Source organism: Choloepus didactylus, chromosome 2 (assembly GCF_015220235.1).
Source record: "Choloepus didactylus isolate mChoDid1 chromosome 2, mChoDid1.pri, whole genome shotgun sequence".
Taxonomy (NCBI): Eukaryota; Metazoa; Chordata; class Mammalia; order Pilosa; family Megalonychidae; genus Choloepus; species Choloepus didactylus.
In genome coordinates this window covers 93,736,669-93,763,291 of record NC_051308.1, presented here as the reverse complement: position 1 = coordinate 93,763,291, position 26,623 = coordinate 93,736,669, and the positions used below count along the sequence as shown (strand labels likewise).

At 34.9% G+C, this 26,623-nt stretch overlaps 1 protein-coding gene and 1 pseudogene across 2 annotated transcripts in view; both read left to right on the top strand.

Annotated features, from left to right (window-relative positions):
* Positions 1 to 21,957, top strand: part of GORAB (golgin, RAB6 interacting) — a 31,522-nt gene extending 9,565 nt beyond the window's left edge. Inside the window, exons 2-5 of one of the 2 annotated variants that reach the window (XM_037825372.1) lie at positions 1,816 to 2,176; positions 4,295 to 4,396; positions 6,779 to 6,919; positions 20,503 to 21,957. In XM_037825372.1, coding sequence (XP_037681300.1) covers positions 1,816 to 2,176; positions 4,295 to 4,396; positions 6,779 to 6,919; positions 20,503 to 20,944 — 1,046 coding nt within the window. In that variant the 3' untranslated portion in view covers positions 20,945 to 21,957. Of the gene's footprint in view, positions 1 to 1,815; positions 2,181 to 4,294; positions 4,397 to 6,778; positions 6,920 to 20,502 lie in introns of those variants that run through there. The other variant, XM_037825373.1, reaches the window with a different exon arrangement.
* Positions 21,958 to 22,073: 116 nt separating this feature from the next.
* LOC119526361 lies at positions 22,074 to 25,150 on the top strand (annotated as a pseudogene).
* The last annotated feature ends 1,473 nt before the right edge of the window (positions 25,151 to 26,623 follow it).

Here is a 26,623-nt window from a genome sequence, read left to right as displayed (position 1 = left end):
CTTTAGATCAGTTTGAGAGATTTAACATCTTCACATTAACTTTTACTACCCACTAACATGGTATATGTCTCCATTTATTCAGGTCTTTAATATCTCTTAATAAAATTTTGGAATTTTCCCTGTAGAGATCTTGAACACTCTTTTTGAAAAAAAAAAAAAAGAGTTTTTGTTAGATTTATGACATGAATAAATATCTCATAGGAAAGGAAATGTGAAGAGACATTCATTTGCATATAATTGCAAATGAAGAACATGAGATACCACTTTATACCCATTCATGTGTCGAAAGATTTAAATCTGAGAGTGTCCTATATTGAGAAGAAAGTATTCCCAAGTTTACCACTGTCTTTTTGAGACTTTCAGCCCCCATTATAAAATAGTAAAACAATAATACTCATTTTTAAATGACCTAATTTGTTTATTGAGAGTTTTTTAAAGATAGCATTTTAATTTCATAGGTAGTTTCCATGAAAATGCAGAACAAAATGGAAGCTACAGTACTCAACTGCAGAAGGAATATTAATAATTCAGCTAATGGGTTCAACTGGGACATAAGCACAGGCTCTATGACATTTTCTGATGGTGTTAATAAAGGTAGCCAAGAATGAGTTCCAGTTGCAAGCTACAAGAGAATGATTTGTGATTTCTGGCCAAAGTCAACAATAATATTTTACTTTTGATAGTTTTTTTCTATACCTATCTCATTTAATTCTTACACTGACTAAGAGTCGAGTGGAGAAGGTCATTTTCATGCAGTTTGACAGGCGAGGAAACTGAGATATTAAATAATTAATTGACTTGCTTGAGGTTACTGAGTTGGACAAAAACAAAGCTAGGACTGTGACTCCCAATCTTTTATCTGTTTATTGCTTCCAAGTTCAATATGCAAAAATTACCAGTCCTGTTCGAATTGTTCATTTACTAGGACATCATAATTTCATTTTCCAGTCATTCCATAGAGCATACCATTATAGATCTTATTAAATATGGTATGAATGTGGATTAAATTCTCCAATTGTCTTTCCTAAGAGGCTAACAATGGCATGGATAATCCAAAAAGCACAATAAAAGAAGTATTTTGTTTAGTTTAAGAATACTTCTTATTTTCTCCCAGTTGTTTTATTTTCCCCCAGTTGTTTTATTTTCCTATATTGCTTTGCTCAGGCTTCTATTAAAATTAGTTTGCATATGTTGATTAGGAGTTCACCAGACTTTGGGGAATACAACCTTGGATTATTCTGGAAGATGAAAAAGATTCAGGATTAATTAACATTCTTAGAAATAGGAGACTTCACTCAAATTACATTTTTGTATAGCATTTGCCTATGTGTCTGATTTTAGAGCAATGTTGAAATTAAAGCGAGGAGAAGCTTGTTTGAAAACTCAGCCACCATCTTGTTTCAGGAAAGCGGGCTGAACCATAAATCAAGTTTAAGACATACCAGATAATTCAATTGTCTACCTAATTTGATCAAAATCAGTTGATTTTTTGTTTGTTTGTTTTTTTGGTCATTTATCAAATCAAGTTAAAACAGAAAACTTGTTTTGTGTCCTAAGGCCTAACCCACAAACAGGTTTACTTCCTCTGAAAACAAATTGAGGACTGGGGCAGTTTTATTAAATATTAACAATATGATCTGAAAACTGGTGAAACTACAGGAAGATGACTGTTTTTCCTCTGTGCCTTCAAGATGGAGAAGGGAGGGGAAAAAACTCTCTAGTCATTTATTGTCAAAGTTTAACTTTTCTTAGTGAAAGTTTAATTGTTTACTACTCACACAAAGGAATTTTTTCCCCATTCTCCCTTTTATGTAGATCTGTTTGAACCACAACGGCGTCTCCCCGTGAAGAAAAGTCGCCAACAACTTCAGCGAGAAAAAGCTCTTCAAGAGCAAAGCCAAAAACTTGGACTTCAAGATGGATCAACCTCATTACCTCCAGAACAGCTACTTACCACATCAAAACCAAGATTTAATTCTCAAAAGCCAAATTCTTCTCCCATTACTCCTCCTAGTCTTCTTACAATCACTTCTCCTGTTGGTGATAGGAAAGAACTGGGAATTGAAAGTCATCCAAGTGAACTGGGACTTGAAAATTCCCATGATGTACAAAACAAAAAAATTGAGGCTCTTCCTTCAAAACCAGATTGCAAATTGGAGAAAAAGAAAATGGAATTGTTAGTAAGTCTATATATCCTTTTTTTTTTTTTTTTTTTTTAAACCATTTTTTCATTGAACTTTTAGGAAATACAGTTTTTAAAATTTTTTCTGTTTTATATTCAAGCTTAAATGTTGAGAGATAGATACCACCTAGATGTATTCTATGCCAGGCACTCTTACGCAGTTTATATATTATGTCATCTAGGCTTCACGGTAGCCTTGCAATGCGTGTTTATTATTTTCACATTACAGATGAGGGATCAGGGATTTAGAGAAGATATTATTTTCCTAAAGCTAATAAGTAGTAAAATTGGATTCACAAATAAGAATATCTGGATCCAAAGTCTATGCTTTCTCCATTCTCCAAAAGCAGTTTTTCCTATGCATATTGGACCTGTTTTTCAGCTTCCAGATTGGGTCTCCATTGACCCAGAAAAGGGTGCTATGATTCAGTTGCATCCTTAGGTCTTTCAATCCTATATTTAATGTATTTGTATTAGAAACCATCTACATATTTTAGTTTAGCCACACTCTTGTGGAATTTGCCATTCCGTGACTTGCTATGATCAGACTTATTTTTTTTTTATTCTATACCTTAATTCTAATATTTACTCTTTTTTATTTCTTCCTAATTTATAGCTAATAGGAGAGAAAAGATGGCATTTGTTTCTGTTTTCCATTTCCTGAGTCTTTCATTTTCAAAGTATCATATTTTTTATGATCTCTGAGATATTTTTCTAATGTCTTATCTGCACTGTGAGTTTACGCTATTCCTTACTCAAGGGTTTACAGCTAAGAAATGATTTTGATGAGAGAGATAAACCACGTGAACTATGAAACAAACATTGAACAAAAGCATACATGTAAATGTCTAAGTATAGGTTACCAGCAAAGGTGAGTGAGTTTGAATTAAGCTGGATGATTTAGGTGTATTGTCGTTAGGAAAATTATTCTCTTTTAGGTAACTGGGGATATTTTCAGAGAGGGCACGCAGTCTGAGGAGCCATTTGATGAAAAGTTCTGACATTTTAAGAAGGGGGAAAGGAAAGCCATATCCTAGAGATGGTCACAGATAACACAACCAGGTTCTCTGGGAGAGGCAAAGGATAGGCCAGAAAATAGTAGAGAATTAAGGAAGTGAGGAAAGATTTAGAAGCAAAGGATGTCTGCCTGGCAAGTTCCCTGGTGCAATAGGATATCACCAAGGCCTCTGAGGGATAGATGGCCCAATCAAAATAATGGTTAGAGAAGACCCAGATGTCAACATTGAAGACCATTTGAGATAGAGTCCTGGGTAAGCTGGAACTAAGGTGACTGGAGAGGAGATGCTTACAGTAGGAAAAATGAGAAAAGATCAATGCCAGCACTAAGGTGGAGGCTGTTGCAATGGAGAGAAAAGGACAATTTTGAAAGTGGTTGCTAGATTTGAGAATAGAGAGTTTTGATAAAGTGGCTATATGAAATGACAATAGTAGGAATAATTTTGCAATTACCTTAATTTGAGTTGACATCAAGTTCATACATTTATGGAAAATTTACTTTACCTTTTTCAGACTTGGACAGATTGGAAGATAATTCATGTTTTTCGATCTTTGAAGTTTTTCTTTAGGCCAGCATTCACATCTCAGATCATGTTTCACTCTGTTTAGAAGATCTTAAGAGTTGGAAATAAGTGAGCATATTGAAAGAAAATTATTGAATAAACACTGATTATGATCTTAAGGATGTTAAGGTGGTGGAGACTTTGATTATAGAAAATGCTAAAAGGTAGTAATATAACTTATAACGGATGACATCAGTTACAGGCTAGTTCATTTTGATCTCCATTTTGCATGTAATAGAAAATTAACTTTGTACTCCTAAAAAGAGCCACAGCACTTCAGCTTCCAGTCTGTTGCATGTAATGGATTTCAAAGGGCTGATGTATGTAAGCCTACTTTATTTCAGATCATGGTCTTGTTCCTATTAGAACAAAATAATGAGTTGCGGATCGGTTCCTTTAAGAGGATTTTTGAAAAAAAAATATGCATAATCTTGTTGATTGAACTTTATTCTTATGTGACTGAGACTGGTAAGGTGTGGGATGGGGTAACAGTCTCTTTCATAACTCATTTTTATACTTTTTTGCTCCTCAGGCAAGAAAAAACTCGTTGGGAAGTCCTCCAAAAAGAACAACGGCTAATGGAAGAGAAAAATAAACGTAAGAAAGCTCTTTTGGCCAAAGCTATTGCAGAAAGGTGAGGTACCTGAACCAGGAAAGGTTGGTTATAAGCTGCAATCAGTTCTATCATGTTTTATATTTATTTTGCCATGTCTGTTCTAATAAACTGTTATTTTTTTCTTACAAACATTACTTTAAGGCTATATAAACAAATTATGTTTTGTAAGTGATATCTGAATTCCAGTTAACTTATTAAGGAGGACTTTATAAGCGAAGACATAGGCCATATTGAATTTATGAATATAGATGCAATTGAAACTTAAGGATCAGCATCAGTATTTTCTGTTTTAACCATCTACACCTTCATAGGAGAAGCACTAAATAGCTGTAAACATGTAAATTAACGATAATCGCAGGTTTTAATTTTGATGTAGGGAGCCTTATTATCCAGTGGGTAGAAGAATAAGGTATTCCAGATAAATAACTTATACTCCCAAAATCTTAATGTTGTTTCCTGTGGAAATTTTTCTCAAAGAATTTAACCTGTCACCATAATGGAAAATATGTAATTTAACCTTTTATTGATGACTCAGGATCACCATTATTAGCACTGCTCCATACTGTGTGAAATTCAGTTTTTCTTGCTCAGATACCCAGTGTCAGTTTGTCGATGATCCCTTCTCCTTTACTGTCATTTTGGCAGCCTGGAACAGCAGTATAGCCATTCAAACCACTTTTCCTGTCCATACCCACTTTCTGAGCTTATAATTTGTAGTTTATAATCTGCTGTGGCCTTCAGAAACCAAACTTACTCAATAAGGCAGTGTTTATGAATAGAGAGAACTAAATGCAAACAAGTACTCTGTGACATTTTTTATTTCGAGTTCTAGAAAAGTCTGGCAGAGTTACTAATTGAGGGACTAGGATGTGTGTCAGGGGAGGGTTAGGGGAGGGGATGGAAGCAGATGGTCATAAGAGTAATTCAGAATTTTACCTTTCAGTGAAGTGTATATTTTGAAAGTAATAATTGTTTTTCTCCTACTGGTATACTGTAATCTTTCATGAAGCATAGGAAATACACAACTTGCTGAACTTATATTTTAAGTACCGGGATCTTTTGTGAAGCATAGGAAATTCACAACTTGCTGAACTTATATTTTAAGCAAAAGGACAATGTATAAAAAGTAGTGCCCTCTTTTGTTTTCCTACAAGTGTTATTGAAAAGTGTTCTAATAGTCCTCAATTCAGAGGAGAGAGGGAGGCTGTTTGCTGGCAATTTTACAGAAAGATTTTCAGGTACAGCATTTGCTCTTCCCTGAGTGCTTTTAATTTAAGATTGAAAGTACTGATATAGGCAGAAACTTAGGGAAATACATCATGATTGGATTCTTAATAATAAAGGGACAGTGAAGTAATTGAAGGGAGTCATACTGGAAAGTGAACTTTTGTAGGCAGAAAGCAAGGGCAAATGCATAATAGAGTAGAAATCAGGAGAAGGATCTTGACCATTTCATGACCAGGCAGAGCAGAAATATAGGAAATACTATTGGATTGTGTCAGTCAGAGATTTTTGTGTGCTATAAAGGGACAGAATTCATTCTTAAAGTAAGTTGCAATGTCATGGTTTTATGTGGGGGTTTTCCTCCCCCTGGAGAATGTGTAGGAAATTTTGAAATGAGTGAAATCATGATTAAAGCTTTGTTTTTATATTTGTTTGTTCTCTTAATTCTTAAGTATATATTGTACTTGGGAGGCAGTGAGGGGGTCTTAGAAATGATGAGGTTGGACGTGCTTTTAACCAAGGAAAGAAAAGAGTTTTTGGGTTTGGAGCTGCCAAAGAATATTTTTAGAATCTATAGTTTTGCCTATAGGCAAAGCAAAGCAAAGCAATGAAAGTTTGCAGAAATGTATCCTAAGGAAGTAAAAACAGATGTTTTCAAACATACAAAGAAATAGCGTGCGTTAATGACGGCATCCATTCTTGGTGTTTGCTAAGTATAGACAAGTGAAAATGGACTTAGCAGGAAGAATTTAAGACTGGAAATTTGGAAAGCTGTATTAGAAATTCTGATGTAAAAGGGATGCAGATATACTCTTTTAGTACTTATTCTCATCCTTACAGAATGAATATAGACTCACCAGTAATCCATGTATTGGTATATTTGTGAACCTTATTTTATCCCTTGTGTATAAAAATAATAATTGCTAATAGAAAATTTGGAAAAATAAGGGAAAAATTCTCAAATGCAGTCTCTGAGAGATATATCAAATGTTACCATTGTTTTTTCTGATTTTTTCTAGTTTTTAAAAAATTTAATATTATAATCATACAGTATATATTATATATGTGTGTATGTATATGTATGTATACAGTGTCTTACTTTTCTCACTTGTACTATATATGGATACATGGTTTAAAAATGCTTCCCCCTGCCCCACGCATGTTCTTGATTTCTAGATCTAAAAGAACTCAGGCAGAGACCATAAAACTAAAGCGGATCCAGAAGGAATTGCAGACTTTAGATGACATGGTGTCAGCTGACATTGGAATCCTCAGGAACCGGATTGATCAGGCCAGCCTAGATTATTCATATGCTCGGTGAGTTGAGGAAATATGAGCTTTGAAAAAGGAGTCCACTTTAATGTCCCTTGCTAGCTGGGCCCAGGAACTTTTATGTATATCATCATTTAAACCTCACAACAACCCCGTTAGGTGTTGTATTTGTTCCTTTTTTTGGGCTGATTCAAGTATTTTATGTTCTGTGAAGACTTCCTTAAGTCTTTCTTATACGTTTACCTTGTTCGAACGTTTCTTAAATTATTTAATTACTATTTAGTCTTCCCTGCTATTTAAGGTTTGGGAATCTGCTTTATTAATCTTTCAGGATCTGACAAAGTAAATGTCACATAATACTCTATCAGTGTCTGAGTAACTTGCCCCCAAAACACATAGCTATTAAGTCTCAGAGCCATGATTAAAACTGTTATTTTAATTATACAAAACTCCATTATTCTCTTCTAAATTCAAGTCTTTCCATTTAGAAATTTGATTATTTGGGATCATTCTTAGAGAATTGAAACCTAGTTCTCATTTCAGCAAAGTGTGATGATCCAGTTTATTTTTAAAAAGAAAAAATACATGTATTTTAAAGAATATATAGCTCTGTCTTTGAAACTTGAAACTTTTTCTCTTTTTTTTTTTCCTTGCTGATTATACTTGTGCAAATTGTTTTGATATCATATATTCCTTGGTTTCATTCATTGGTATTTTTTTAAGAGGAAAAAGTCATCATGGAATATTTTTTAAATGAATTAAACACGTGTAAAGAATTACATGGACTTTGCAAACAGATAAAAGGGCAAAAAATTAAGTCTAATTTCAGGATTTTCAGTCCTTTCAAAATTGCTTTAATCATCCTGGTTTGTCCTTTATTACAAGGGAATACTGTGTTAATGACTCAGTTTTGCATCTTTCTCTGTAACACTAGAAATCAATCAGAATGCCTCATTAGTCCAGGGTAAACCACAGCATCAGAATGTTTATATGACAGTTTAATAAAGTGGAAATACTTGGTTGTGGTTTTTAGTTCATTGTTCAGTATATATGAAAGATGTTTGTGGTTGTCCTTGTGTTTTTGTAATTTCTGTTTTACCATTAGTTATTAGACTTAATGGGCTGCCTTTATTAATTAACTTCCTAAATTAATGCCATCAGTAGGTTTCAGATTTCTGTCAGTAAGGTCACTAAAGAAGTAATAGAGATTTTAAGATTAAACTAAGCCTCAATTTTTAGCACATTTTATCCTCTGTAATGAAAATTGGCCAGAGGAATATTTTTATGCATTAGAAGTCCTTTATATGAATTTTTCAGATTGTAGGTACAGTGCTGGATACCTCAATATAAAACCAATCTCATTATGTTTTAAAACTGTTTTGATAGAGCTGAAAGAAGATGCCTTTGTGCATTGAACATTAGGTATTTGAATGTTATATATGTGAAATGTCATAATTTTAGCTTTCAAAGAACCACAAAGAACATGGGGTTATTAATTAAAGGAGAAAACATCCCGTAATTCTTAAATATTCTTAATGAAATTTTAGTGTATTTTTAATATAGTCAATTTTGCTTAATAAGTTTAAGATGGCAGTTTCTCATGGTACTGGCATAAATACAGTTATATGTGAATGGATATTTTGTGAGGCTATTTTTAAAAGCTTTAAGCTCTTTGGTTAAGTCAAAGAGAGGCCAGAAAGTATTGTGACTAGAACTAGGTTTGTGTCTTCTCATTCATGCATAAAATTGAGACCACATTTCCTACACTGGCATCTGTGGTTATTGAGAAATTATAAATCAGTAAATAATATCATGGTCCAGATATCTAGAAGGTAATCCCCAGGACAGTTTCTTTGGGAGATCTCATTGATTTTTTTTAAATAAAAAATGATCTATCTTCTATAAATAGTACAGTACTATGTCCACAAAGATTTTGGTTATTGAACAGGCCAGAATTAGCTTTTACATTGGCTCCTAGAGAGCATTGTCAGGGTGGACATCTCTGAGGAGACCAGCATTTTGAGTGAGCCAGCCAGCAGCTGCTCACAGGTACAATACCAGTACTGCCGTATGCTATGCAGACCAGTTTTTAAAATTGAGAGTGGCTGCATGTAGAACATAGTTGTTTGTTTGTTTTTTTTAATCAAAGAAATTGATTTGTTTACAGAACAATCATACATAAAATACAGGGTTTTCATATACTAACCTATTATTAATACCTTGCGTTGGTATGGTACATTTGTTATAAATGATGAAAGTACATTTTTTTATAATTGTGCTAGTCCATGGTTTAACTTAGCATTCACTGTTTGTGTTGTGCAGTTCCATGGACTTTTTAAAAATTTTTATTCTAACATATATACAACATAAATTTCCTGTTAACCACATTCAAATATATTAACTCAGTGCTATTAATTATATTCAGTGTTGTGCTACCATCACCATCATCCATTATCAAAACTTTTCCTTTGTCCCAAATAGAAATTCTGTGCATTTTAAAACTTAACTCCCTATTTCCTACTGCCATCCCATTCCCTGGGAACCAATATTCTAGATTTTGAGTCTATGAGTTTGCTTATTCTAATTATTTAATAAGAGGGAGAACATACAATATTTGTCCTTTTGTGTGTGGCTTATTTCAGTCAACATGATGTCTTCAGGGTTCATCCATGTTGTTGCATGTATCAGAACTTGCTCCTTTTTACAGCTGAGTAGTATTCCATTGTGTGTATATAGCACAGTTTGTTTATCCATTCATTGGTTGATGGACACTTGGATTGCTTCCATCTTTTGCCAATTGCGAATAATGCTGCTGTGAACATCAGTGTGCAAAGATCTGTTACAGTCCCTGCTTTCAGTTCTTTTGGATATATATATTTAGAGTTGGGATTGCCAGGTCATATAGTAAGTAATTGTATAAATTGTATACTTAATTATCTGAGGGATGGCCAAACTGTCTTCACATTGACTATACCATTTTACATTCCTGCCAGCAATGAGTGAGTGTACCTGTTGCACCGCATCCTCTTCAGCATTTGTGATTTTCCATTTTTTAAGTGTAACCATTTTAGTGGTTGTGAAGTGGTATCGCGTTGTGGTTTTGATTTGTGGTTTTGATTTGCATTTTCCTAATACCCAATGATGTTGACTTAAGGAGAAAATGTTTTTTGACCATTTGTGTTTCTTCTTTGGAGAAATGTATTCAAGTCTTTTTCCCATTTTCTTAATTGGGTTATATTTTCTTGCTGATGTTAATCCCTTATTGTATGTGTGGTTTCCAATTCTGTAGGTTGTTGTTTTACTTTCATGATAAAGTCCTTTAAGGCACAGAAGTTTTTTTTTTAATTTTGATGAGATCCCATTTATCTATTTTTTTTTTTCTTTTGTTGCCTGTGCTTTAGGTGTAAAGTCTAAGAAAACATTGCCTAACACAATATTGTGGAAATGCTTCCCTATATTTTTTTCTAACAGTTTTATAGTTCTGGCTCTTATATTTAGGTCTTTGATCCATATTTAGTTAATTTTTGTGTATGGTGTGAGATAGGGTTCCTCCTTCATTCTTTCGAATTTGGATATTGAGTTCTCCCAGCACCATTTGCTGAAGAGAGTATTATTTCGCAATTAAGTGGTCTTTGTCCCCTTATCAAAAATCAGTTGTTCATAAATGTGAGGGTTGATTTCTGAGCTCTCATTTCTATTCCATTGCTCTATATGGCTGATTTTGTGCTAGTACCATGCTGTTGTGATAACTGTGGCTTTGTAATGAGTTTTAAGATCAGGAAGTGTGAGTCCTCCAATTTTGTTCTTTTTTTCAAGGTGGCTTTGGCTATTCATGGCCCCTTACCCTCCCATATAAATTTGATGATTGGCTTTTCCATTTCTGCATAGAAGGTTGTTGGAATTTTGATTGGGATTGCATTGAATCTGTAAATTGCTTTGGGTAGAATTTACATTTTCACAATATTTAGTCTTTCAATCCATGAACACAGAATATCCTTCCATTTATTTAGGTCTTCTTTGATTTCTTTTAACAATGTTTTGTAGTTTTCCATGTACAAGTCCTTTATAGCCTTGGTTATATTCATTCTTGGGTATTTGATTCATTGACTTGTAAGAATGGAATTTTTGCTGTTGTAAATGGAGTTTTGTTATGATTGTTCATTACTATCATATAGAAACACAACTGATTTTGGGGTGTTGCTCTTATACACCCCTCCACCCCCACCCCACCCACCCCCCACAGAGAGACTTTGCTGAATCCATTTATTAGCTCTAGGAGCTTCGTTGGGGATTTTTCAGGCTTGTCTGTCTATAGGATCATATTCTCTGCAGATAGGGAAAGTTTTACTTCTTCCTTTCCAATTTGGATGCTTCTGATTTCTTATTCTTGCCTAATTGCTCTGGCTAGAATTTCCAGTACAGTGTTGAATAACAGTGTTGACAGTGGGTATCCCTGTCTTGTTCCTGATCTTAAGAGAAACAGCTTTCAGCCTTTCACTGTTAAGTATGTTGTAGTTATGGGGATTTCACATATGCCCTTTATTGTGTTGAGCAAGTTTCCTTCTGTTCCTAGTTTTCTAAGTGTTTATATCAAAAAGGGGTGCTGGATTTTTTCCAATGTCTTTTCTATATCAATTGACGTTATCATGTTTTTTCCTTTTGCTCTATAAATGTGATTATATTAATTGATTTTCTTATGTTGAACCACCCTTGATTATGGTGCATAATTCTTTTGATGTGCTGTTAGATTTGGTTTGCTAGTATTTTGTTGAGGATTTTTGCATCTATATTCATAAGAGATACTGGTCTATAATTTTCTTTTCTTGTGGTATCTTTATCTGGCTTTGGTATGAGGATGATATTGGCTTCATAGAATGAATTAGGGAATGTTCCCTTCTCTTCAGTATTTGGGAAGAGCTTGAGCAGGATTAATGTTAATTCTTTTTGGAATGTTTGTTAAAATTCTCCTGTGATGCCATCTGGTCCTGGGCTTTTCTTTGTTGGAAGGTTTTTGACCCATTTATCATTAAATAATCACTTTCTTTGATTCAGTCTTTTTACTAGTTGTTGATTTGCTAGTATCTTCTATATCTTATTGCATCGGTGTAGGTAGTTTGTGTGTTTCTAGGAGCTTTTCCATTTCATCTAGGTTATCTAAATTTGTTGGCACGCAGTTCAAAGTATCCTCGTATAGTCCTTTTTAATTCAGGGGGTAGGTAGTAATTTCTAATTTTAGTTAATTTGTGGCCTCTCTCTTTTTTTCTTTGTCAGTCTAGTTAAAGGTTTGTTGATTTTATTGATCTTTTCAAAGAACCAACTGTTAAGGTTTTTTTTTGCATTTCTTTTTGTTTGTTTGTTTTCTACTTCATTTATCTCCACTCTAATCTTTGTTGTTTCCTTCCTTCTGCACACTTTAAGTTTAGCTTTCTTTTCTTTCTTTTTTTTTTTTTTTTTTTTGAGATTTTGAGGTTAGGTCTCTGATTGGAGATCTTTTTTGTAAGCATTATTTTGAGCTATAAATATCTCTCCCAGCACTGTCTTTGCTACATCCATATGTTTTGGTTGTTGTATTTTCATTTTCATTCACTTCAAGATATTTCCTAATTTCCCTTGTAATTTCCTCTTTAATTCATTGGTTGATTATAATTTACATGTATTTGTGAATTTTCCATTTCTCCCTCTGTTATTGATTTTTAGCTTCATTCCTTTGTAGTCAGAAAAGACACATTGTATGGTTTCAATATTTTTTAAATTTATTGTAGCTTGTTTTGTGACCTAAAATATGGTCTATCCTGGAAAATGATCCATTTGCACTTGAGAAGAATGTGTATTCTGCTGCTGTTGGGTGAAGTGTTCTATATTTGTTTGTTAGGTATTTGTCTGTTGGTTTAGAGTACCATATAAGTCTTCTTTATCCTCATTGATTTTATGTCCAGATGTTCTATTCATTATTCACAGTGGAAAGCCTACTTGTATTAATGTAGAACTATTTTTTCCCTTCAAATCTGTCTGTATTTGTTTAATATTTTGAGGGGCTCTGCCATTAGGTTCATATATAATTATAATTTTTAGGTCTTCTTGTTGGGTTGACCCATTTATCATATATAATCATTGTCCCTCATATTTACCTGGTATATTTTTCCATCCTTTCACTTTCATCCTCCATTTTCTTTGAATTTTAGGTGAGTATCTTGTATACAGCATATAGTTCAGTCATTTTTTAAAAATCCATTCTGTCTATCTCTGCCCTTTGACTGTCAAGCTTAATCCATTTACATATAAAGTCACTACTGATGATGTGGCACTTTCTTCTGCCTCGTTGCCCTTTAGTTTTGGTGAGTCTTATACCTTGTTCTGGTTTGCTAATGCTGCTGTTATGCAAAATACTGGAAACAGATTGGCTTTTATAAACGGGGTTTATTTGGTTAAAAAGTTACAGTCCTGAGGCCATAAAAGTGTCTAAACTAAGGCATCAACAACAGGGTACCTTTAGTGAAGAACAGTCGATGGTGTCTAGAAAATCTCTGTCAGCTGGGAAGGCAAGTGGCTGGCATCTCCTCTGGGGTTCTAGTTTCAAAATGGCTTTCTCCCAGGATGTTTCTCTCTAAGCATGTGGGGATGTTCTCTTAATTTCTCCCAGGTAAACTCTGAGCTAGCAAAAGTCTGCTTTCAGTGACCATCTCCAAAATGTCTCTCTGAGCTGCAGCGCTGAACTCTTTCTGTCTGAGCTCTTATAGGGCTCCAGTGACTTAGTTAAGACCCACACTGAATAGATGGGGTAAAACCTCCATGAAAGTAATCTAATCAAAGATATTACCCACAGTTGAGTGAGTCACATCTTCATGGAAACACTCAATCAAGAGGTCACATCCTAATCAGAAAGATTAATAAATCCGCCCCCACAAGATTGCAAAAAAGGATATGGCTTTTTCTGGGGGACATAATATATACAAACAAGCACATACTTTTTTCTCCCTCAATTTTCCGTTAATGCCTGCTATTCGATTTTTTTGTATTGTATCATGTTGAGTCCCCTCTGATTTCTAGCTGGATATATTTTTCATATATTTTCCTTGTGGTTACCATGGAGTTAAATTTAACATCCCTAATGTGTAGCAGTCATATTTGATTTGATACCAACCTGACTTCAATAGCATACATATACACTGTTCCTATAGTCTTAAATCCCCCCACCTTTTTTTGTACTTGTTATAAATTATATCTTTGTACATTGTACGTCCAAGAGATTTATCATTACTTTTTATGTATTTGCATTATAGCACCTGTAGGAAGTAAGAAGCTGAATTACATAGCAAAAGAAAACACAATAGTACTGGCATTTATAATTACCCAAATGATTACCTTTATTTCTTTATGCTGCTTTGAACTACTGTCTACTGTCCTTTCAGTGTGAAGAACTCCCTTTATCATGGCTTGTAGGGCAGGTCTAGTGGTGATGAACTCCCTCAGTTTTTATTTATCTGGGAATGTCTTAATCTCTCCCTAATTTTTAGAAGAAAATCTCACTGGATATAAAATTCTTGGTTGACTTTTTTTGGGGGAGTGGGGTTGGGCAGCATTTTAAGTGTTTCAATCTACTGCCTTTTTGCTTTCATGGTTTCTAATGAGAAATTGGCACTCCCTTGTTGCTTTTCTCTTGCAGCTTTTAGAATTCTCTCCTTGTCCTTTGCATTTGACAGTTTGATCATTATGTGGCAGGTTGTATTTTTCTTCAAGTTTATTGTATTTGGTGTTCTTTGGGCTTCTTGGATGTTCATAGTCATGTCTTTTGATAAGTTTGGAAAGTTTTCTGTCATTTTTTCCTTTGTGTCCCTGAAATATCTGTGTTTTGGATTTGTAGCCAGCTGGTGATATGATAGAGATTTTCTCGAGGGCCAGGTCTTCCCTGTCTTCTCAGGACCTGTGTCTTATCCTGGGCTTGTGCTTGCTAGTACACTTAGGAGTTTCCCTGTTTATAAGAGTTTAAATGCCCCCTCTGTTTCTCAGGAAACATACCTTTTTCCTCTCCTGGGTGTTCCATGGCAGGACTAAAGGAGATACGCCTTTGCTCCAGGCCCTCTGCCTCAGTTATTTCTTATACTGCTTTCATTGTCTCAAGCTGCTTTTGCCTGGAAAGCTAATTCTGGGAGAGGGGCACACTACAGAGGAATTTCCTAAGTAAGTCTTTCCCAACCAGGAAAAGGCCAGGTACCTACAAAGGAAGTGTTGGCTGGCTCCAGATTACACTGGAAAGGGGATGAGGGAGGGGCCAGGAAGGGTCCAGGAGCTTCTTTCATGGCTCCTCAAAACTGCACTTTCTTGACCTGCCCAGCAAATGCAGCCCTTCAGTTGTTCTCCGTAGTTCTGAAGAAGTGTACCTTCTTTAAGTCTCCCCCACCGCCTGTGTCCAGGGTGGGTTGGAACAATGACCGCCCTCAGAACTTTGCCCCCAGTGATCTGAATTAGTTAATCAAAAGCCATGATCAGCAATCCTACCCAGGAACTTGGGGAAGTGGAATTTTATGTCCCTTTCTGGCACCAGCAAGGTATGTCGGGCTGCCACAGGAGTAGGGGAGTGGGGAATGCATGATGGTTACTGCCGGTGCAGAGAGAGCAATTTACTGGTGTTTACCATAATTTACCAGCTTCTTCCTTCCACTTTTCCCTAGATGCTGTACAGTGTTTTGCATCCTGGAGTTTCAAAATAAATGATTCAGAGAGTTCCTGCCTGTTTAATAGTTGTTCTGATGGAGGGACCCATTCCTGGAGCTTCCTACTCCACCGTTTTCCCACATTCAGAACATAGTTTTTTTAGTATACTGGAAAAATAATTATCACTGTTTACCATTTAGATTTACTAGACCTCCTTTTATATATGTGTGTATATATATATACATACATAAATGTCATTACATGATTAATTTACAGAAGAATAAAAGGAATTGTGAGAATATACCTTTATTAGAAATTTTAATAGGAATTATAAGCATAGAAAACATTTTTGTATTAACTAATCTTTTATTCCAAACTTCATAAAAAACTGAAAGTATGCTGTCACATCCTTTTTTTTTTTCATTAATTTAATATTTTTTTTAATTAGAGACAACGTCAGTTTACAGAACAATGATACATAAAATTCAGGATTCCCATATACCACCCTATTGTTAACACCTTGCATTGGTATGGTACATTTGTTACAATTGATAAAAGCACATTTTTATAATTGTACTAGTAACTATATTCTGTGGTTTAACTTAAGGTTCACTGTTTGTGTTGTTCAGTTCCATGGATTTATTTTTTTTTTATTTTTATTCTACTAACATATATACAACCTAAAATTTCCCCTTTTAACCATATTCAAATATGTGATTCAGTGCTATTAATTACATTCACAGTGTTGTACTACCAATACCACCATCCATTACCAAAACTTTTCCATCAGCCCAAATAGAAACTCTGTACATTTTAAGTCCTAACTCCCTATTCCCTACCCAGTCCACCCCACCCCACCCCCATCTCCTGGTAACCTATATTCTAGATTCTGACCGTGAATTTCCTTCTTCTAACTATTTCATAAGAGTGAGATCATATAATATTTGTCATTTTGTACGTAGCTTATTTCACTCAACATGATGTCTTCCAGGTTCATCCATGTTGTCACTTGTATCAGAACCTCATTCCTTTTAACAATGTGAGATGGTTCAGGTTCTTGTAAACTATTGTGTGATTAAGCTCTCCCTGTTGAAATGATTAAGTGGCTGAGAATTCCATATTTCCTTTTCATCCTTAGAAATATATTTTTCACTCATTGATTCTAGAGTTTGAGAAAATTCCCCTAGTTTATCTTTTACTGAAGACTCATAGTCTGAGATTTCTCTTATTTGATCAGTTTCACCATCTAAAATCTAGACCATATTTTTCTTCATCTGTATTAGTTTCCTGGGGTTACCCTAAGAAATTACCACACATTGGATACTTCAAAACCACAGAAGTTAATTCTCCCACAGTTCTGGAATGTCAGCAGGGTCACACTCTCCAGTCACTAGGAACAGCTCTCTCCAGAGACTATAAGAGAGAATCTGTTGCTCCTTACTTCTTCTAGTTCTGATTCCTGCATACATTCATTGGCTTGTGGCCTCATCACTCCAATCCCTGCCTCCATGGTCACATTGCTTCCTGCTGTTGTCTCTCAGAACTCCCTCTGCCTCTCTCTTATGAAGACATATGTGATTGCATATAGGGCCCACCCTGATAATACAGAATAAATGTCACCTCTGCTGTACAAAGTAATATTCACTCTTTTGCCATGTGAAGTAAGAGATTCCTAGGATTAGGAAATGAATATGGCTGTCGAGGACCATCTTTTAGCCTGCTATGCATTCATCTTCTGATTTTTATAATAACTGCAAAGATCTTCCTCTGTCAGTTTTCTTTACTTTGTCTTTATGGGCAGAAAATTAAAATATATGAATTTTCAGTTGTATTCAATGAAAACTAAGAGCAGATTACAAAGATGGTATCTCCAGTCTTTTGTACCTTCTTGAAAGATGATATAGTATTTTGGGATAACACAGTAAGGAATCTAAAGGATGATTGTTTATTTCACTTTTGCATCATTCTTTTAGGTCTTGCCCTCATTTTATGATTTCTTATTTTAAATTTTTATCAAAAATGGAAATAATTGATGAGTAATAATGAAATAATTCCTAGGGTGATGAAATGACAAAATATTTCCAGTTGTAGGAAAAATAATAATTCTACAATCCCATATTGTGTCATAGATTTATAAAAGGGTCCAGTGGACTCATGTAGTAATTGAAAAATTGAATTAGCTTTATTCTATTAAAAAAAAAAATAAGTAAATTTTCTCTTTGTCCGTTGTAAAACTTCTAAGAAAGGGCAAAAGTCATGAAATATCAATCCATACAAATAGTTAGAACTGCTCAGAAAAGAAACTGAAGACTAAAATTGGGTCATTGGACTCTGAGGGTAAAACTGAGGGTTAATTGAGTTTTTAAAAATTTTCAGGGATACCAAAACCAAGAGACAGTTTCTAGAATTCTTTAAATAACATTCATTAAATTATTCTATGTCCCTTTAAAATAGCAAAGTACTTCTCTAATTACATTTCCAGTTCAATTTGTCTTAGTATGTTATATATAATACTCTTATTATTCTGTTCCAAAGTAATTCAGCATACTCTGATTGTGTATTATCCACCTGACACATCCAGGCTGATGGTGCAGTTTGTGAAACTAATCAATATTTTAAACATAAATCACTCTGTACAAGAATATATATGCACATTTCTGGCCAGAAGGACTTTAAATAAATAAACAAAATGCAAAATTTTCAGTGATTTATCCAGAGCAAAAGATCAATGGAAGCCTAGGGGGCTATTTACAGATGTTAATTTCAATTCAGTATTCATGAGCACAATCAGTAAATCTATACTAACTTATTTTGACTGGCTGAGTAATACAGACTTGCAGAGAAGGGAGGTTTGGGGTGGTGGAAAGGGGCGAGGCATTTGTATACCTGTGGAGAATGTTGCAAGCTCTTATGTGCTTGACTCAAGAATATAAACAGGGTACATTAAAAAGTATGGAAATAAGGGATCCTGGTATCCAACAGAGCTCCTTTAGAACAATTCTTTTAAAAAACATAAGGGATTATTGAAAAACAACTTTTTTCCATACCAAAAAAAAAAAAAAAAAAAGAAATACGATAAAGGAACATGATGTAAATAAGAGTGTTCAAATATAAAACCAGTTCCCCAAATTTTGCATACTCTTAATTTTAGATAAAAGTTTACTGATGTACTAGCATACTCTCTGATTCTGGTGCTCTGAAGGAAAAGTTCTGTTTCTTGAGCGTCTACCAGTTAAAGGGCTAGACACTTTACCTGTTTATCTTATTTAATTAAACTGTAAGGGGTTTTATAATCATCATCATTTTACACAAGACACAGCTGTAGTAACTGTCTGGGATCACTGTACTGGAGTTGTCAGTCATTGCATGCTTCTCCCTCTGCCCCTCCAGAGGAATCTGCCTGTGTTTGGTACTCATGATACTTACGTTGGGGCACCCCTGATTAGAACACACATGGGCTACTGACTTCAGGACATTTAATCCATAGGCTAAACAGTGACCATGGCATGGTCTGGCACCAAGATCTTTATTTAAACTGAGATGAGCCAGGCCAACCAGTTCCTTCCTCTGAAAATTTTGATTTGGAACACTGAGAGGTTGAGTGGAGGAAATATGGTGTAGAGCCACAGCTGGTGGCCATATTGGGCTATGAGGATGATGGGAAAGCATAAATGAGAGAAACTGTGGCTTCTGATCATTGAAGAGAATAGCTTTTGATCTGATGGTATGCCTGTGATATTGCCTCTTGTATCCTATGGTAAAACCCACTTTTTACCTGAGCTTGTTTGACTGGATATCTGTTGTTTGTCAGTTTAAGTCTTGACCAAAATAGATAGACACATCATGAATAGTGAAGGCAGGTTTTGAACCCAGGGTTCTCTAAAATCAAAAGCCTTTTTATTTTCTCTGTACTTCCTTCTGAGACAGAGAATTTGACTATCTTTTCTTACTGGGGCTACTATGGCAAATAACCCAGAATGGGATGGCTTAAACAACAGGAATTTATTGGCTCACAGTTTTGGAGGCTAGAAGTCCAAAATCAAGGTGTCACCACTCAGTGCCTTCTCCAGAGTCTGTAGCATTCTAGTACTGGCTTGTTTCAATCTTTGGGGTCCCTTGGCTTGCATCTGTCCCTCCATCATATGGTGATCTCCCTCATTCTCTGGCTTCTACTGACTTCTGACTTCATTTCTCCTAATCAGTCATCTGTACCTCGTCTAGATTGCCTCTTCTTAGAAGGACTCCCATCATATGGATTAAGACCCACCCTGATTCAATATGGCCCCGTCTAAGTAGAATCGTCAAAGATCCTATTTACAAATGAGTGTCCCACAGCTCTGGTGTGCTCTGTTCCATTTATATTCACCTCCCAACCACTGTCCATATCCTTCTCCTCCCACCAGGATTTTTCTTATTTTTCTAATGTATTTAATCAAGAAATACAGATTTTTAATTTCTCCATCTCTTGTTTTGCCTCTCATAAATTTAACCAGTTATTTTCTGGAGCTGGCTTGCATTGGTTCACAAGAGCAGATTTTGTATATCTCTTCCCAGTTCTTCATTCAGTGATGTCATGTTGGTAGCTTGCAATTGGCCATGGTGGTAGTTATTTATACCATGGAAATTGGCAAACACTATAAATTTGGGTTCCCCACTCCAAAGGTAGCTGCCCCTGAACTAGCCCTCTTTATCCTGCCTTCACTCAAGCACAGGATTAAAAAGAGGCAATGAGTGCAGAAGAGTAATGTATCAGGAGGATCCAAATAAGGACATTGTGAAAGTTTTAGCAGCCATAGCCTAATTTGGCTAACTTGTAGACAAATGTTAGTAAAGTATTAATATTAATATCCATATCTTCATTGATTTATATAAATTTTTTTTCTGATTTTTGAGCTTAGTTACAGTTTCTAGACCCTCCTTTGAATTTCTTCTCCAATGGAAAGCTAACGGACTGGTCTTTGTATCTGTACTTATAGGAAGCGGTTTGACAGAGCTGAAGCAGAGTACATTACAGCAAAGCTAGATCTGCAGCGCAAGACTGAGATTAAAGAGCAACTCACTGAACACCTTTGTACAATCATACAACAAAATGAGCTCCGGAAGGCCAAGAAGTTGGAGGAATTGATGCAACAACTGGATGTACAAGCTGATGAGGAGACTTTGGAGCTTGAAGTGGAAGTGGAAAGATTGCTTCAGGAACAAGAAGCAGAAACAGAAAAACAAATGGCTCATTTAGAGAGTCCGCTTCAGCCCTCTGAGGAGAATGTGACATTAGACTTTGATAAAGAGAACAAAAAGCATCCTGCCACAAAGGTAGATGGACAGTGTGAAAATTCCAGTGTCAGTCCCCTTCTTAGTCCAGACTACAAAAATCAAGTTAAAACTGTAAATGACATTTCAGATGCTGTGGCCACATGAAATGCCCATGTTTGGTCTTTTCAGTGATATGGTATATGGTAAAGTATACTTTTTGCTATTGATTATGGCCTGACTGCTGATTAAAAAAAAAAAAAAACCTGTTTGAAACAGTGTTAATTTTTGAATATATAATTGTTTTAATATTTTATCATGTTTGAGCATTCCAAAGTTCGAAATTATGATAATTTTATATCTTGGGGCATGATTTCAACTTGGTTTTGGTTCCATTCCTTCAGTGTATGTATCCTTACTACTGGGTGAAAATAAGAGACAGGGGGATGGGAGGAAAGCTACATATTTAGGGTGTTTTTAGACCAGGTAAATAAAAGTAAAGTGCAAAATGATACTCAATACCTAATCAAACTGCTTTAACTTCTCCTGGGAGAAGTGTTGAGAATGAGGGTACTAGTTTATGTAATTAGTAAAAAGATGCAAAAATTATCACGTGAAACAAAAACAACTAACAAAAGTAGGAGGTTGAATTATGTTTCTAGGGCTTACTAGATACTTAAAACAACTTCAAAGCAGCAGTTTTTGTAAAGAACTAGACAACTTAAGCTGCCATAACCTTTGTCTGAAATTTGCCTTTTAAGTTTTAGTTTATGACCTGAGTTTTGGTTAGTAGATACATACATGCGCGTGCGCGCGCACACACACACACGTAAAAATATACTCTCTATATAATTTTACTATATATTGTCTTTTCTTTGATCAGGGTATTGATTAAATTTAGACAATGAAGACATTTCTAAAATGATGCTAAAAATAATATAGAAAATCTTTTTCCTGCTTTTGATTATACAAAAATATTGCTGTATTTTCTTTCTAAAGTTATCTGTAAGTATATGCTTATATGCTGGACATAAATTATCCTGTCCAAAAGCACTTAAATTATTTAATATGCTGATTTTCTTATCACTTTAATAGTTTATTAATTACTTACTGTTATTACTTGACCACTACATTGTGCTATTTGTAAATGTGTAAATAAATATTGTAGTTTTGTCACAAAATCTGTGGATATCACATTAAATTATGATGTGTTTATCAGAAATCCCCAAAAGCTTAAAAATTACATTTTAAGTCTTAAAAGCAAAGAGCTATTATACAAGATACAGACTATGCAATATCCATAATAGTTTCTGAATAAGTTAGGGACATCCTATTTTTAAATCAGTTGTTCAAGGGTATTGCAGGATAGTATGTGACCTTTTATTTTTGTATTATTTAATTTGAGTTGACATTATAGGTCTCCATTATTGGCTTTTCTGAACAGAAGCATTTACATAAAAGTTGCATTTTATTTATGAATGATACACATAAAAATCAAAAGCCTCATTGTCTAAGGCACTCTTATTTTTCTAAGGAATAAACAAGTCAGATGTATTTATAGCATCATTTTTCATTTACCTAAAATGAAAGTATAGACATTTTATATTCTTTAGTGGTATGTGGCAGTAGTGCATCTTGGATCTCCATGTGGATGACACAGGAAAACTCATCCATAAATGAGGTGCCATAACATTTGTAAATACAAATAAGTACAATCAAATTCTCAGTCCAAGCACTTAGCTTATAAGGTGTATGGGGAAAATGAGAACCCTGAAATAAATGATTTGGATGGGACCTGAGAGATCATCTGATTAATCATCTTATTTTACAAATGAGGGATTTGAGGGCCAGAGATGAGCAGAGTGGCCCATTTTAAACTTAAAGTGCTAGTCAAGTTGCCGTTCTCTTCTCTTAATATATCTCTTACATAGCTCAGGCCATGAAGTTCACTGCATTCCTTCACTTGAAAATTATACTTTATAACCAGTCCAGAGATTTTGTCTTGTGAAATACTTTCAAATATGGCTATAAAAGTTTACTGAAAGCATTATTTTGAAAAACCTTATCTTGCCTGGTTTTCCCAAGGTGGTATCTGAGTGCTCAGATGATGATAATAAGTGACAAAATTATATTGCATTAGTATTATACAAAGGCAGCTGTATCCCATGTGTGGGAGGAACAAGACCAAATGAACGAGAATTGGGGCTCATTGGTATGAGGACCATATGCACTGGCTTCTCCAGGATAGTCCTGATACATACATTTTTTTAAAATAATAAAATGCATTTGAAAAGCTTTTGATATTTGAGTTCACAGATTCACGGTAATTCAAAATTACTAGTTCAAAATTACTGTTTATTGGGGAACTTTTTTAGAGCTGTCCCTCTCTAGTGTTAAACTCATGCTTTCACTTCTCAAGTAGTTAAAGAATAAGATTATCAGGGCTCTTGATGCGATCTGTAATTTGGGAGTTAAATACTTTGTGTTCTTACTTGTTCAATTTAAAATATGTGTCTTAACAAATTGTAGTAATTTTCATTTATCTTAAAAGAGTGTACTTTTATCTAACTTAGGTAAACACTAATTCCTGAATTTAAGGATCCTTATGCCTAGATTCCCTAGTACTTTCTTTAAATTAGAGCTATTTTTGGGTTGTGCAATCAGATTGATCTAAAATGGCAACTGTGGAACCAGAAACCTCCCCAACTCCTAATCCCCCACTTACAGAAGAGAAAATAGAATCTAATCAGGAGGTTGCTAACTCAGAACACTATATTAAACATCCACTACAGAACAGATGGGTGCTTTGGTTTTTTAAAAATGATAAAAGCAAAACTTGGCAAGCAAACCGTGGACTGATTTCTAAGTTTGATACTGTTGAAGACTTTGGGGCTCTGTACAACCCATATCCAGTTGTCTAGTAATTTAATGCCTAGCTGTGACTGCTCACTTTTTAAGGATGGTATTGAGCCTATGTGGGAAGATGAAAAAAACAAAAGAGGAGGATGATGACTAATGACATTGAACAAACAGCAGAGACAAAGTGACCTTGATTACTTTTGGCTAGAGACACTGCTGTGCCTTATTGGAGAATCTTTTGATGACTACGGTGATGATGTATGTGGAGCTGTTGTTAATGTTAGAACTAAAGGTGATAAGATAGCAATATGGACTACTGAATGTGCAAACAGAGAAGCTGTTACACATATAGGGAGGGTATACAAGGAAAGGTTAGGACTTCCTCCAAAGATAGTGATTGGTTGTCAGTCCCATGCAGACACAGCTACTAAGAGCGGCTCCACCACTAAAAATAGGCTTGTTGTTTAAGAAGACACCTTCTGAGTATTCTCATAGGAGACTGCCTCAAGCAATCAAGATTTGGGAGCTGAACCAAAGCCTTTTCAAAAGCAGAGTGGAGTGCATTTAAATTTGATTTCCATCTAAATGTTGCTAAGATATAAGAGAAGTCTCATTTACCTTTGTCTTGTACTTCTGTGTTCATGTATTATTATTATTTTTTAATTTTGGCTAGTGTATCCACTGTCCCAGTCAAAGAATTACAGTACACATTGTCCCCAGAATCCATAAATGTGTTCTTGGCCCATTCTGTAATAGCTGAGTAGAATTACATTACAAACACATTTTACCCATCCACAATATTCAGAAAAGAACTTGCATTTCTATACCTTAAGGGAAAAAAAAATTCAGTGTTCCATTGTATGCAGGAGCATATTTTGCTGGTTTGGAAGAATATGATGCATACAGTTCTCTAGCAATTTTCTTTTTACAGCATTGTCTTTGCTGTACTCTTGCTGATGGCTGCTAGATTTTATTTGTTTCCCTGCTTGATGACATTAGTGATTCTGATTTCAGTTATTCATTTTGTTTTGCTTTTGTTTTTTTCTTCATGTAGCACTGGTGAAGGATCCAGGAATATGACATAAAGGTGGAATAAACATTAATTTTTGCATTCTTTGGTAATTTTTTTTTGTAAATACAAAGCTTTGCTACAAATTTATGCATTTCATTCAAATCAGTGATCTATGTTTGTGTGGTTTCCTAAATATAATTGTGGATTTTTAAAAATGTAACATCATAATTACATTCCTGAACTAGAATTAGAATGTCTGTTTTTGTATCTTTATGCTGTATTTTAATACTTTGTATTACTTAGGTTATTTTGCTTCAGTTAAAATGGCTCAAGTAGAGAAGCAGTCCCATTCATATTAAGACAGTGTACAAAACTGTAAATGTGTACAGTGAATTGTCTTTCAGAAAAAAAATTAGAGCTATTTTTATAGGTATCAGAGAAGAGAATTTCTTAAAGCATGGTTCTCATTGCATTAAAAATAAAAATTTGAGTTTTTCTTTTCACCTCTGCCTAATTCTGATGAATTAAGCATTTGCAGGTGGTAAATTTTTGTACTCACTGAGGGTACAGCTGGTTTCCAAGTCAGATGATAAAAATCTCTGATTGGAATTCCTAGAGCATATTTCATTGCTAGATTGGCAGTTAAATTATCAAGTAAAAATTCAGCTCTAAATCTCTCATTCTTTCTTTAGATTAAGCAACATAGGGCTCTCCAGGAGCTTATCTCAGTATTCAGTGACTTCCTTTTCTGTGGCATTGGCACAAAATGGACTCAAGTTATTCTGACCCAGGCCATTCCCAGTGACCTTTATAAATGATGTTTTGGGTTTTGTATTTCTAAGAGGCCAGGTCAGCATTTTAAAAGGCCCTGATAGATATAACTCAGTCTGCCAGACAAGACCTGGGGCCACTGTGAACCAGGATAATTATACCCCTTCTCAACATAGATCTACCCCAGGCCTGACTTCAACTACTCTCTGGAGGATGAAGCAGGATACCATTTTCCAGTCTGCCTTTACCTTAATGTCAGGCACTTCTGCCAAGCCCCTAATCCCAAACAGCTGTCTTGAAGTTGCAGTATCAGCTATTTGTGCAATTTTATCAAACTGCGTGTTGGCTACCTATATGGACAGAGCTATATAAGAGGTATATGATTTGTGCCTTTTGTCCTAAAGAGCCGTATAGTTTAAGTAAGGGACTAAGATTTATACTCTTAAACCAAGGCCAGTAGAGAATATGTCTTATTAATGGGAGACAGAATTAGTGACTGGATCAATGAACATGGGTGCATCTAAAAGTCCCAAATTTTTAGAACACTCCTACTTTTCCCCCCATGTTTTCAGTTCCCAGATTTCTTTTTTAAACAGTTTTATTCACACACCATTCAATCCATCCTAAGTGTATAATCAATGGCTCCTGGTATAATCACATAGTTATGCATTCATCACTGCAATCAATATGAGAATATTATCATTTCTTCTGAAGAAAAACAATCCTATACCCCTTATATCCCCCCATTATTTACATTTAGCTTTGGTATAATGCCTTTGTTACAGTTAATGAAAGTAGATTACAATGTTGCTGTTAACTATAGACCTTAGTTTACATTAATTGAATTTTTTTCCCATATTACATCTTATTATTAACACCTTGTAATAGTGACTGTTTGTTCTAGTTCATGTAAGAACTCTTTTATATCTATACAATTAACCACCATCATTGTCCACTATGGGTTGCGCTAAATTCTGCAGTCTTCAGTTTTATCCTCTAGCTTTTCGTGACACACACGATTCTAGCCTCCCTCTTTCAACCATACTCACACTCCACTTTGTTAATTACACTAACGGTGTTGTGCTACTGTCACATAGTGTTGTGCTGTTCATTTCTGAACCTTTACAATGAACCTTATTGAATATTCTGTACTCCTTAATCATCGATTGCCCAATCTCTGCCCACTTTCTATCTCCTGGTAATCT